At 30.3% G+C, this 13,173-nt stretch overlaps 1 protein-coding gene across 2 annotated transcripts in view; it reads left to right on the top strand.

Annotated features, from left to right (window-relative positions):
• Positions 1-12,678, top strand: part of LOC105192948 (ATP-dependent RNA helicase DDX42) — a 32,074-nt gene extending 19,396 nt beyond the window's left edge. Inside the window, exons 1-10 of one of the 2 annotated variants that reach the window (XM_011157239.3) lie at positions 3,956-4,211; positions 4,465-4,687; positions 6,784-7,053; positions 7,738-8,278; positions 8,347-8,575; positions 9,476-9,750; positions 9,829-9,979; positions 10,530-10,861; positions 11,455-11,580; positions 12,383-12,678. In XM_011157239.3, the coding sequence (XP_011155541.1) occupies positions 4,473-4,687; positions 6,784-7,053; positions 7,738-8,278; positions 8,347-8,575; positions 9,476-9,750; positions 9,829-9,979; positions 10,530-10,861; positions 11,455-11,580; positions 12,383-12,550 (2,307 nt within the window). In that variant the 5' untranslated portion in view covers positions 3,956-4,211; positions 4,465-4,472 and the 3' untranslated portion in view covers positions 12,551-12,678. Of the gene's footprint in view, positions 1-3,955; positions 4,212-4,464; positions 4,688-6,783; positions 7,054-7,737; positions 8,279-8,346; positions 8,576-9,475; positions 9,751-9,828; positions 9,980-10,529; positions 10,862-11,454; positions 11,581-12,382 lie in introns of those variants that run through there. The other variant, XM_039453908.1, reaches the window with a different exon arrangement.
• Positions 12,679-13,173: the final 495 nt, after the last annotated feature.

The following is a 13,173-nucleotide window of genomic DNA, read 5'->3' as shown; positions in this document are numbered from 1 at the left end:
ACTTCTTGCTCTACTAATATTATATTTCAGAAATTTAATATTTATTTATTACAAATTTTGTGCAAAGTATAACGTTTAAGGCTCTAGCACACACTTTTGCATAGCTGCATAACCATATACATAAAGGCTGCGTTCCGATATACACTGCAAGTACTGAAAATCTATAGTTCATGTTACGTATACTATAGATTTTCAGTACTGGCAGTGAATTTCGGAACGCAGCCAAAGAAGAAGACATTGATTGGTCCATTTCCTTATGCATGCGCTAATGGACTAATCATTGAACTATACTCTAAAGGGCCTCGCACATGAAATGCATAATATAACATAAGCACAACATAAGACCGATGGTCCAATGAGCATCCGGCATCAAGTCGCCATATTGATTTACATAAGATTCTTATTGGTTCAAAGGCCTTATGCTATGCTTATGCTCTGTTATGCATTCATGTGCGAGGCCCTTAACTGGAATGGGCACTGCCATATTACGTCCGTGAGCGGAAAACGTGATAGAAATAGCATGATACGAGAGGTCACCTCTTTTTCTAAGCGTTCTCTGCGCATGCGTCAGCATTCACCTTACATTCCTACTCAAAAGTTAAATTTCTTCTTTGTTTTCATGTTGATACAACATGTAACGGAATTCGTGGAAACGAGGAAGAAATTAACTTTTACAGAAAGTGTTAAATATAAAGGAAAAATATACACTTTTGGAGTGTTAAGTATAATATTATAGTTAGTAACTATACTTGTATAAATTAAAAAAAAAAATGGTAAAAAACTGTGTAAAAAATTGCAAATTTTTTTTGTTTCCAGGAGTTAACCTATCATTTTTTTGGGTTTAAAATGTAATAAATTTATTATTATGATTATAATATCTTATGTTTTTATTTCAATACTTTATTTATGTTGTTCAAAAATAAATCTTATAAAAAAATATACGATTTTGCTTTCGTTTTATTTATGTATGTCACTCAAGTCGCTCGTTTATCTATCCTCATGTGCCGGTACTGCAAAACTTTCTAACGTGACTGTACTGACAAAGAGAGATGGCCTTTCGGAATGGCTTTCTCTCGTCACGTTTTCTGGCGGCTAGTGCCCATTCCTTCTTCTTTTTCTTGTTTAATGATACACAAGCGGTCATTAATGCCTTCTCTAAGGAGGTTAGGCGCGTTCCAGCACACGCATCGCATCTAGGTGTTCATTACACATGATTGTTAAATCTGACTTGCCAGATTGGTCAGATTTAACAATCATGCGTGATAAATACCTAGATGCGATGCATGTGTCTGGAACGCGCCTAACCTCCTTAGGGAAGGCATTAATGACCGCTTGTGTACCTAGATATTGGTTGGGCGGGAGTGATATGACCAGCCAGTGCCCATTCCAGTTAGAGTATAGTTCAATGGGACCAATCAATTTCCTTATGCATATGGTTATGCAAGAGTATAAGGCCTCGCACATGAAATGCATAACAAAGCATAAGCGTAGCATAAGGTCTCTGGACCAATGGGAATCTTATGTAAATCAATATGACTTTATGCTGGATACTCATTGGTCCATCGGTCTTATGTTGTGCTTATGTTATGTTATGCATTTCATGTGCGAGGCCCTTATGTGCTTTCCGCTTTATTTTAATTTATGTTACATACGCGAAAGTGATTTGCATTTCCAAACTTGATTGTGCGTTCCTCAATTTATTAGAATTTAATAGCGTTTTCGAGTGCAATGGGTTCTAACCATAGAGATATTACAAATAAAGTAGGGGAGTTATACTGAATTTTACGAAATAGATAACGAAATTGAAGTAAGCAAAATATATAAAACTAAAAATTAATATTATCCAATAATGTAAAAATAAAATATGTATAATAAATTAACAATACGTAATTATAATGTAATTAATCATGTCCATCGTTGTATGATTATGTTTGCAAACTTTTTATACATTTGAAAATCTGAAATAATTCGAATAAACTTTCTTTATGCGGGGAATAAAAGAGAGTCTTTAGTTAGATAAAAACGGTTATTGTCCATCTTTATTTAACTAACGCATAGTACTGCTAAGAACCACAAAAAATCGACCTTACCGACGTGAAAATAGACCTTGGAGCATCTCACCTAAAAACGAAGCGTGATCGCTCTCAGGTTCTTTTCTGCACCCACTCACAAACGTTTTACAGTTCCGCAATTCTACCATTCCGCATTTCATGTAAGCGCACCCTAAGGAGGAATTCACACCATGATAGAAAAACAGTGAGCCAATCAGAACTTGCGCTGATAGTATACAATTTTAATTTTTTGCTACAGAATGTACAGTCGTGTTTATTATAGTTGCGACACTTTTTCTTAGATGCGTTTCTGAACGCGCAACTATAACGAGAGCTGAGGACATGATTGGTTCTTACTTGTGGATCCAACCAATTACGTTCGCCACTTGATGAGCAAGGCTACATTCCAAAAACCATCGAAAAAAAGTATCGCAACTATAATGGCTGTGTTCCGATATAACTGCCAGTACTGGCAGTGGTGAAAAATCCGTTCCGTTATTGGTACGCAGCGCACTGCGACAGCATCTAGTAACATCAATGACGTCATGGTAGCCATATTGCCACTGTGACTACTGCAGCTTCCAAGGTGAGGTAGCTACAGTGCAATATGGCTACTATGCTGTTCCGAAATACGATGCTATAGCAGTGCTGGCAGTAATGCAGTAATATTGGAACAGTTGTGACAGTGTACTGTCATGACGTCACATTTACTGCACTGCCAGTAAAAACGGAACACAGCCAATGAACACGACTGTACACCCAGCGTGTTTGATTCTGTCTATGGCCTAGTTTACACCGAGCTCTTAATACGCGTACTAAGTTACTAACTCGTAATTTTCTATTAAATTATCTTAAGCTTTGTTTACACTGAATACTAGATACGCGTAATATTTAGTAACTTTCTATTCAATTATCTTAATTTCGATAATTAAATTAATGAATAGTATATTAAGCTGGTACAATATGAATTAAGATAATTAATTAAATATATATATTACGTATACATTTACACCTATTGTCGAAATTAAGACAATTTAATAGAAAGTTACTTGTTAGTATGCGTGTCAAGTGTTTGGTGTAAACTAGGTCTTATTTTCGACGATGCGTGTATATATGATACGTATATTTAATTATCTCGATTCATATTATACCAGCTTAGTATATTATTCTTTAAATTCATTGCCGAAATTAAAATAATTTAATAGAAAATTACTAGTTAGTACGTGTACTAAGTGCTCGGTGTAAAGGCCTATGAGAAATTTTCCAAACTAAACAGTCGCTATTTTTCTACTTGCAGTTCATGATTAATGTAACGACTAGAGCTTATTGGTCGTTACGTTAATCATAAACTGTAAGTATGTAGAAAGATAGCGACTTTTCAGTTTAGAAAATTTCCCCATGTACACCCAAGGACTTTGATTCTGTCCATGGGGAAATTTTCTAAACTGAGAAGTCGCTATCTTTCTACTTACTTACAGTTTATGATTAACGTAACGACCAATAAGCTTTAGTCGTTTTATTAATCATGAACTGCGAGTATGTAGAAAGTGGTGACTTCTCAGTTTGGAAAATTTCCCCATGGACAGAATCAAAGTCCTTGGGTGTACATACATAATCAAATTCTATGGGTGTAACTTGTTTATTACCAGGGGGTCGATCATGAAACTTTTTCCCTAGGGCGAAAACGTGAAAAGTGAAAATTTTTACCATTAAAGTTAATGGAGAAATTTTTCACTTTTCACGTTTCCGCTTTAGGGAAAAAGTTTTATAATCGACCCCCAACGCGAGTTTTGATTGGCTCACTGCTTTTCTGCTTTCTGTTTTTTTGCCAAGGTGTGAATTTCCCCTAACTGTTCCGTTCCGCTTTTTCTTCTTCATCTAAACGCGGCTTAAGTCTATGGCCGTTTTGCGATCACTAAACGACGTGACGACATTGCGCATAGTTTGTGATCGTTCTTTTTTGCGTTTTTTTGACGGAAAATTCTACTGATCAGCAGTGGGATAAATGCGAGCGGATTTGTGAGTTTGTTGTTCGACGGATAGTTATTGCCTAAGATTCCTGAGATTTTTACAGTAGCATCGCGAAGAGAAATTTATCGAAGTTATTCTGCAACGATAAATTATTCGCGTCCTAACCTTCGGTCTTCGAATGTTAATTATGTGAGTAGATATAACTCGTAATAATCTTGGTCTATTATTGTATTGATTTGACATATTGATCGGTTGAGTATTTTAGATAAAAATGCGAACCAGATCTTGTCGAATATAAGTTATTTTTTTACGATAGCTTATGGTAGCATTTTATGTCTAATAGAGATTATTTATTTATCCAAATGATTATTCATATTGGATCAACTATGATAAGATAAAGTATTATTCAGCTTAATTCAATTAGTATTTAATGTTGTTAAAGCTAACGCAATGAGCTATCATCGAGGAAGTGGTAACAAACCAAAAGGCTTCGGCTTTACTGGCTTCCAAATGTCTGGAGCAAAGAGAAGTGGCACCAACATACCTCCACCTCCTCAAAATTCCACTTTAAGCAAGCAAGGTTATCACACGATGCATGCCATTACCGAAAACGCCTTATCTGCTAGCTGGGGTATGCCTAAGAAGCGTAGCAAGACCGAAGAAGAGTGAGTATCATCTTATGTATAATCAATAAAACCTGGTTGATAGAGGCCATAACAGTTAACTTTTACAATAAAGTTCAACATTACGATTTCAATGCTTTTGTTCATAAAGACTTGCTGAACAAACACATTGAAATCCTAGTGTTGATCTATGGTTTCTACATGAGTTAATTATAGTCTCAATACAATAGGTTTAAATATTATAAAAAGAACAAATTTATTAAGGATGTATAAGCTATATTTCAAATGAAAAAAATTTTTTTTAATTTATAGATGGTTTTCTTGTTATGTTTGAGTATCTGTGTAAAATTTGGGCATTATTCTCTTATTGGTTAAAAAATTTTTAAATAAGTTTTATTTGCTTTTAATGTAAAATTATCTTATATTCTTACAAAATCATGGTTTATAATACTTATTTGCAAGTGAAGAAATAATATAAAAAATTAAATTGAATTTTTTATGTACTAATAATACTAATGTACTAATAATACTGTAATAAATATTTGTAGAAACATTTATTTAGATCCATCTGTTCATTTAAAAGTTATTTATTTAAAACTTCAGCAAAATAGGGTCATTTTTACTATGACATAAGCCAGCATAAATTAAATTTTTTGTTTTTTTTTGCAGCTATTTTCAAAGCTAAAATTTGGATATTTACAATTAAAATTTTTTATCATTGATTAGGAAAAAAAATTAAACTTAAGAAGCTTGTATATTTCAAATTTAAGCTGGTATTGCAAAGCTAAAATATTATCAAACTAAAAGATTATTAGCTAAAATATTATCAAATATTAAGATCCTTAAATCTGAATTATCACTTTTTTAACTTTGGTCACTGCTATGAGTCTTTCAATTTGTCATCTATGATTATTTATGTAATTTTACTCTTAAGGAGTTTCTTCAGTTTCTAATATACAAAACTTAGTCAAATAGGGGAATAAGTTTATGATTAATATAAAGACTTTTTTGAACTTCTCCAAAATTTATAGTTTTCTTTAAATAAGTATCTAAATTAGTATTGAGTAGAAAAGGAAATTTTAATCACAAATAAAATATAAAAATTAAAAAAAAACTATAAGAAATGATGAAATTTTAAGAATATTTTGGAATTCAGAAAATAAAGTTTTATCATCTTTGTGTAAGAATGTACAATTTTCATGAATTATATAATTAAAGTAACATCACACTAGTGAAAAATGACTTTTTATTACTATGTTTAAATTATTATAAACAATTATTTTTTAAAACAAAGTATATTGTTATGAGGAGCATATAAGCCAAGCTAGACGCTAAGTATTATTTGTAACGATTAATACATACATAGTTAAACAACAACGTTTCGATTTTGTTAAGTTATTATTGGTGTATTGTTATAATTTAAACATTATTCTAATTATGTTTTAACTACAATAAATTATGAATTATTATGTTACAGATGTTAAATAAAAATTCAAATTATAAACCTCAGAACACATTACAAATTCACAATTCAGATCTTAATCATTCTTCCAGTTGGTCAGTGTTAATTATACTGTTGTTTGGAATAATTGTTGGAATAATCAAGTTGCTTGTGAATAAAATGTTTTTCACATTATAAGGGATCATAACGTTTGATGGGACGACGGATTATATTCTCTTTCACTTTTTCCCACATCAATATTTATTATTTTTATTGCTTAAAAAAATTTTATTCATTATTTATTATTTTAAATATGGCAATATCAAAAGCTCCTATATTAAGAGATATATAAATGAAAAGTTACATTACTTCTTTTCATTTTTTAAAGTTGGAGTATCTCCTTTCTTTGATCTGAATTGTTTAATGTATTTCCTGATCATGACATTTATACTTTGTGTTTAATTGGATGATATTTTCCTTGAGATTTAAACTCGGTAAATAATCCACTTATTTTTAATGAACTCATTTTTAATCTATTACTGCATTGAAAGAAAATTTGAAATGTGAATCAAAACATTTGCAACTTTTTATATTATACACCTTTTCAATTAAGTGTTTCAATAAAGTATTCACCTTGCACAAAAACTCAATGGCTCTTGTTGGTATTTATTTCTTACTCTTTTGCTTTAAAATCCAGATATTTTGAGGATGATGACGAACCTCCAACTTCTTCATTGGAATATATTCCTGCGCCTGGTTCTCCCACATACGACTTGATGAAGAAATCAGCGACAAAGGATGACAGCGACAGTGAAGAGGATACTTTGGATGCTTTTATGGCAGGTATCGACGCAGAAGTGAAGCGGAACAATTGCGCAGCTCAACGCGGTGATAATCATAAGGAAGACAAATCCAAAGGAATTCGAGCAGACATTGACGGGGAAGATGACGAAGAAAGTTATTATAGGTATAAGTTTATTAGATATTGCCAGTCACACATTGGGTAAATAGTTCAATTACTGACAGTGTTCTAAATATTGAAATTTGATCTTAAATGTATTTTTGAATGGATTATGTTATTACATAATTGTATTTAATTTTATTTTAATTACTAAGCAATCTAATTATTGTTATAACATTTCATTGAAAGTAAAACTGAAAGTACAACTTTAATCCTCTGGGAAGTCCCAGAGGATTCCTGACTGTGATCTTTTTCGCAACAAATTTATTTACAGTTTTTTTTTAAAGGAGAAAGGGTTCTTACATTTTATATGTTTGTTAGCACTAGTTATTAAAGTAATTTTCAATTTAATGTTGCTATATTACTATTTCTTGTTTAACTTAAAATTGTGTTTTTAAGACTAAAAAGTTATTCGGCGCACAATTTTGTGAACTTGAAAAAGTATATAAAATCACATAATAAATATCAATATTAAGATCTAGTTGTGATCTACAAGGCTTTTGATTTAATATTTGTGTTTTTACATATTAGGTCGATGTTCTCTATTTAATATGATTTAATCTTTTAAATCTAATCTTAAGAAGAGTATTTTAAAATCAAATTTCAGTATTTGGAACACTCTAGTAATTACTAATTTATTCTATCTAATGCACCATAAAATGTACAATTTATTTTTGTTTTGTTCTTAAGGTATATGGAAGAAAATCCAACTGCTGGTTTGCAACAAGAAGAGTCTGATCAAGAAATTGAATACGATGAAGACGGCAATCCTATTGCACCACCGAAAAAGAAGGAGATCGATCCACTACCTCCGATCGATCATAGCGAAATAGAATATGAACCATTTGAAAAAAACTTTTACAATGTACACGAGGAGATTGCAAGTTTAAGTAAACAGCAGATTGACGATTTAAAAAAGACTTTGGGTATAAAGGTATCTGGACCGTCCCCGCCGAATCCAGTCACAAGTTTTGGCCATTTCGGCTTTGATGATGCGCTCATTAAAACTATCCGTAAGAACGAATACACACAGCCCACACCTATTCAGGCACAGGCAGTCCCCGCTGCCTTGAGCGGGCGAGATATAATAGGTATAGCGAAAACTGGTAGTGGTAAAACGGCAGCATTTATCTGGCCGATGTTAGTACACATTATGGATCAGCGTGAATTGAAAGCTGGAGATGGCCCAATTGGTCTCATTTTGGCTCCAACGAGAGAATTGTCTCAACAGGTATCATAACGTTCTTTCTACTACAACAGAATGATATTCGAACAATTTATCACGAACGTTATTTACAGATTTATCAAGAAGCAAAGAAATTTGGAAAGGTTTATAATATTCAAGTTTGTTGCTGCTATGGAGGTGGCAGCAAGTGGGAACAAAGCAAAGCATTGGAAAGTGGCGCGGAGATTGTAGTTGCTACTCCTGGTAGAATGATCGATTTAGTTAAGATGAAAGCAACGAATTTAACTAGAGTTACATTTCTAGTTCTGGACGAAGCCGACAGAATGTTTGATATGGGATTTGGTGAGTAAAGGCACACTATAATATATATAAAGATGTACGAATCATGAATTTTTGACGCTAAATTGAATCTAAATGAATTTTATTTTATGTTTGAATCCAAATCAACAAAATTTTATCCAAATTGAATCATGTCGTTGAAATACTTTTTAATAACATAATTATTGTTAGGTTAGAGTTTAATATATAGATAATAAAAATTTTTTATGCTTAAAAATTTATATTGATTGCATAATATAAAGTCACTTTATGTACGATTTTATGAGATAGCTAAAATATGTAATTTGTGAATGAATAATTTATGTAATTTTAAACCTTTTAGATTTGAAATTCTTGAATAATTTTTTAGATTTTAATTATAAGGTACGATTAGTTTGATACTGCAAATGCTTCGTCGCATTTGATTGACCATAATAAAGAATTTTACTAATTGACAGATCAAAAAATGCTTCAAAGCATTTGTAGCATTTGTATAACTCATAGAAATTCAAATTCGAATCAAATTAAATCTTATTTGATTTGATTCGTATTTGAATAATTCATACATTTTTAATATATATTGATAAAGAAAGGTCCTTAACTCGAAAGTAAGAAAAAATTATACTAATACGTAGAAGATCCTGATATATAATGAACTACTTCTTTTTGCTGCTTGAATTCATTTTGAAGGGATAAAATTGACTTCTAAATATTGGTTTAGTTGTTGTTTTTGTTTTGTTATTAAATAATCATTTTGAATTAATAATCATATTTAAATTATTTAAGCTATAAATTTTATTAAAAGAAGATTTCTCTACGAAATTTTATCCCATCTTCTTTTATTAATGAATAATGAAACAAAAACGAAAAATGGGAACCTTTCCTTATGAGAAAATCAATAAAATAAAATCTCTTTTTTTATAGAACCGCAAGTACGATCTATATGTAATCACGTGAGACCTGACAGACAAACATTGCTATTTAGCGCGACATTCAAAAAAAAAGTAGAGAAGCTCGCTAGAGACATTTTAACAGATCCCATTAGGATAGTGCAAGGAGATGTTGGTGAAGCTAACACCGATGTGACGCAACATGTGATTATGTTCCATAATAATCCTAGTGGTAAATGGAATTGGCTATTGCAGAACTTGGTTGAATTTCTAAGCGCTGGCAGTCTTTTGATCTTTGTCACTAAGAAGGTGCGAAAACTAAGCATCCCATAATCCATAGTACACAATGTGAAAGGGATGTAATTTAATGTTTTTCCCCTACATCAGCTGAACGCGGAAGAACTTGCCAACAATCTCAAACTGAAAGAGTTTGATGTATTACTTTTACATGGTGATATGGATCAGCTTGAGAGAAATAAAGTGATTACCGCTTTTAAGAAGAAGGATGTCAGTACTTTAGTCGCTACTGACGTAGCCGGTAATTGAACTATTAATATTAAAAAAATTATATATATATATATATATATATATATATATATATATATATATACAGGATAACTTTATGAAAGTTGCAAATAACAAAAAAAAAAACAATAATTCTTTCACGAAAATGTTTCAAATAAAAGTTGAAAAAAAATTATGCAATTACATATATTTTTGAAAAACAAATTTGTTTTCTTTAATTTATCTTATTTTGTACATAAAAATATTAAGATATGATTATTAAAAAATCAACAATTTACATATTTACAAGATAGAGATTTTATATTTCATGATGAAATATATTAGAATAAAGTATAAAATATTTCGTGAATTTTTTATAACTTTATAATACTTTTATATACATTATAACTAAGACTATTATGTCGTGTAAAAGAATCGTACAATTTTAATTAGGAAAACAATTGCTTTATTTTCAAGATATTCCTCTGTTTCCATTAAAATTGAACATTCTATAGATGCAAAATATATATTCTTTGTATATATTGCATATACATACACGAAATTATTATCTTGTGATGTTTTAGCGCGAGGCTTGGACATTCCACATATCAAGACTGTCGTGAATTACGACGTAGCACGAGATATCGATACGCATACACATAGAATAGGAAGGACAGGACGAGCCGGTGAAAAAGGCACGGCATTTACCCTTGTGACGGAAAAAGACAAGGAGTTTGCTGGACATTTAGTGAGAAATTTGGAGGGAGCGAATCAAGAAGTTCCAAAGAGTTTAATGGATTTGGCTATGCAAAGCGCGTGGTTTAGGAAATCGAGATTCAAAGGTGGAAAAGGAAAAAGTTTAAATATCGGTGGCGCAGGACTTGGTTTTAGAGGCAGACCTAATGTATCCAATTCGGTATACATTGTAACACATCGTATAATAACTTATATAAATGGTTATACACAAGTCGTTGGGCAACAAGAAAATTTAAACAGTGATTTTAGATGATAAAATAAGAATAATAATAAAATTGCTATTAAGTTGCTACTTGTTAAAATCAATGTATGTTTAATTAGCTTTGTTATAATCTAGTTACTTTTTAGTCATTAGTATAAGGGGCAATCAAATGAAAACGAGACAGACTGTATATACTGTGTTATAGAGTCTGTCTTGTTTTCATTTGATTGCCTCTTACATATTTATCATAAATCTGAGAATTTATAAATCAAGAAAGTCGTAGAAAAATACCTATATTCAGAATTGTAAAATAAAAAATAACATTTCAAGAAGGCTTTAGTTTTTATGTCTAAACATTCGCATGCTTTAAATACTTATGAATATTCAAACATATTTAGGAAACAAAACTTTGATCTTAATTCTATTATTTTCAATTTTTATCTTATATTGTTATCTAGAATCATTTAATTTTTTCCCACTTGTTGAACACCTTGTATATCTATTTTTTATAACAAAATAACTGAATGTTTTAAAATAATTGTATATTTTAGGGTGGATCAACGTCACAAGCATCCAAGGATATTAGTGAGGTAGTTAAAAAGTTGGAAAGACACGGACCTGGTAGTGACAGACTTTCCGCTATGAAGGCCGCTTTCCGAAGTCAATATAATTCCCAGGTAAGACATGTGTACCAATATTAGGCAAAAATTAATCAATTTATTGATTAATAATGATGACTAAAAATTTAATTTTTTATTATAATTGATTTAATTTTTTATTATAATTGATATTAAAATTAAATTAAAATTTTTTAAATAAATCTCAGGCATTAATCAATTAAATTTTTAATCACTAAAATGAATTGATTAAAATAAATTGTTGTATGTAATTTATGTTGTATGTGATTAATTCAATTAAGTTATTGATAATTAAAAAATTTATTATTAATCATTAGTTTTTACTGATTGATATCATTAATTGATAACTGAATATAGACTAATATAATAAATAAAATAATTTATCAACCGATATTAATTAAAACATTTTTTAAATAATTATTAGATTAGATAAATTTTTTAATAATTATTCATAAAAATTATAAATATAATTTTTGAAATGTAATTAAAAATTAATGGTTAACGAGTGATAATTATTTTTAATCATCGGTGATCGTTTTATTTGAATAATTAATTAAATCAACTATGATTTAGCATTAATCTTTAATCACTTACTTTAAGTAATTAATAAGCAAAAACTTAATTAATTGATTAATTATACAAAATTATTTGATGATTAATTTTACTAATTGATTAATGATGATTATACATTTTTAAAAATTTATAGTCTATTATTTTAGTTAACAAATAAATAAATTGATTAATACTCAACATTGAGAGATTCATACTTATATAAAATATAATATATCAAGGAACAAAATTCAGAAATATAATTTATTACTAATATAATCTTAATATGCAGTTTCGAGCATCGTCGGATCACACCTGGGAACAAACAATTACTCCACCTTCCGTGATAATGCCGCCACCAATCGTACCTCCACCGAAGCCTGCAGTGGTTCAAGAAATTCAAGCTTCCAATTCCTCGGGATCGGAACGTAAAAGAGTGCGAAAAAGTCGATGGGAGTGATCAAGTTAGTGTACTATTATTTGTGCATATTATATAGCAGTATATATACATTATATCAAAATGATATATAATGAACTGAACCTTGTTTTATATTACAATAAAATTTAATTTTAGCAATTCGTATGAAAGTGCTATCGTTATCCTTTTGATCAAACTCATGTCTGATAGTTAATTATTAATCCAATCTCAGCTTATAACTTTATCAACGACATTAATTTTCTTTTGCTGCCATTCCGCGGAGGTCAAGCTGCGTGCTATTCTTGCATCAATTTATGATCACTTTGAAAGCGCGTGTACGCAATTTGCTTTGAGTGAATCACTCCATAATTATCCCATAAAGAGTCGTGGCCGTGATCATGTATCTGCAGCAATTCTTTTAATTTCACGATCATACCTCTAATTACGCCTTATAAAAGTAATTGTGGCTATCTTTCCGATAATTACGCTGTTGAAGAACAATATTTGTGTTTATTTTTTTGTCTCAGTTTATTAATATGTTACACATATATAAAAAATACACAATACATAGAGCATTTCTTGAAAAAAAAAGACGTAATTTAATCTCTATATATCTAATTTTTAAATTATTAAAACATTGGAACTTCTAAAGAATATTAAATAAA

The sequence above is a fragment of the Solenopsis invicta genome, chromosome 9 (assembly GCF_016802725.1).
Source record: "Solenopsis invicta isolate M01_SB chromosome 9, UNIL_Sinv_3.0, whole genome shotgun sequence".
Classification (NCBI taxonomy): Eukaryota; Metazoa; Arthropoda; class Insecta; order Hymenoptera; family Formicidae; genus Solenopsis; species Solenopsis invicta.
Note: the sequence above shows the minus strand (reverse complement) of the source record. Positions and strands in the feature narration are given on the sequence as shown.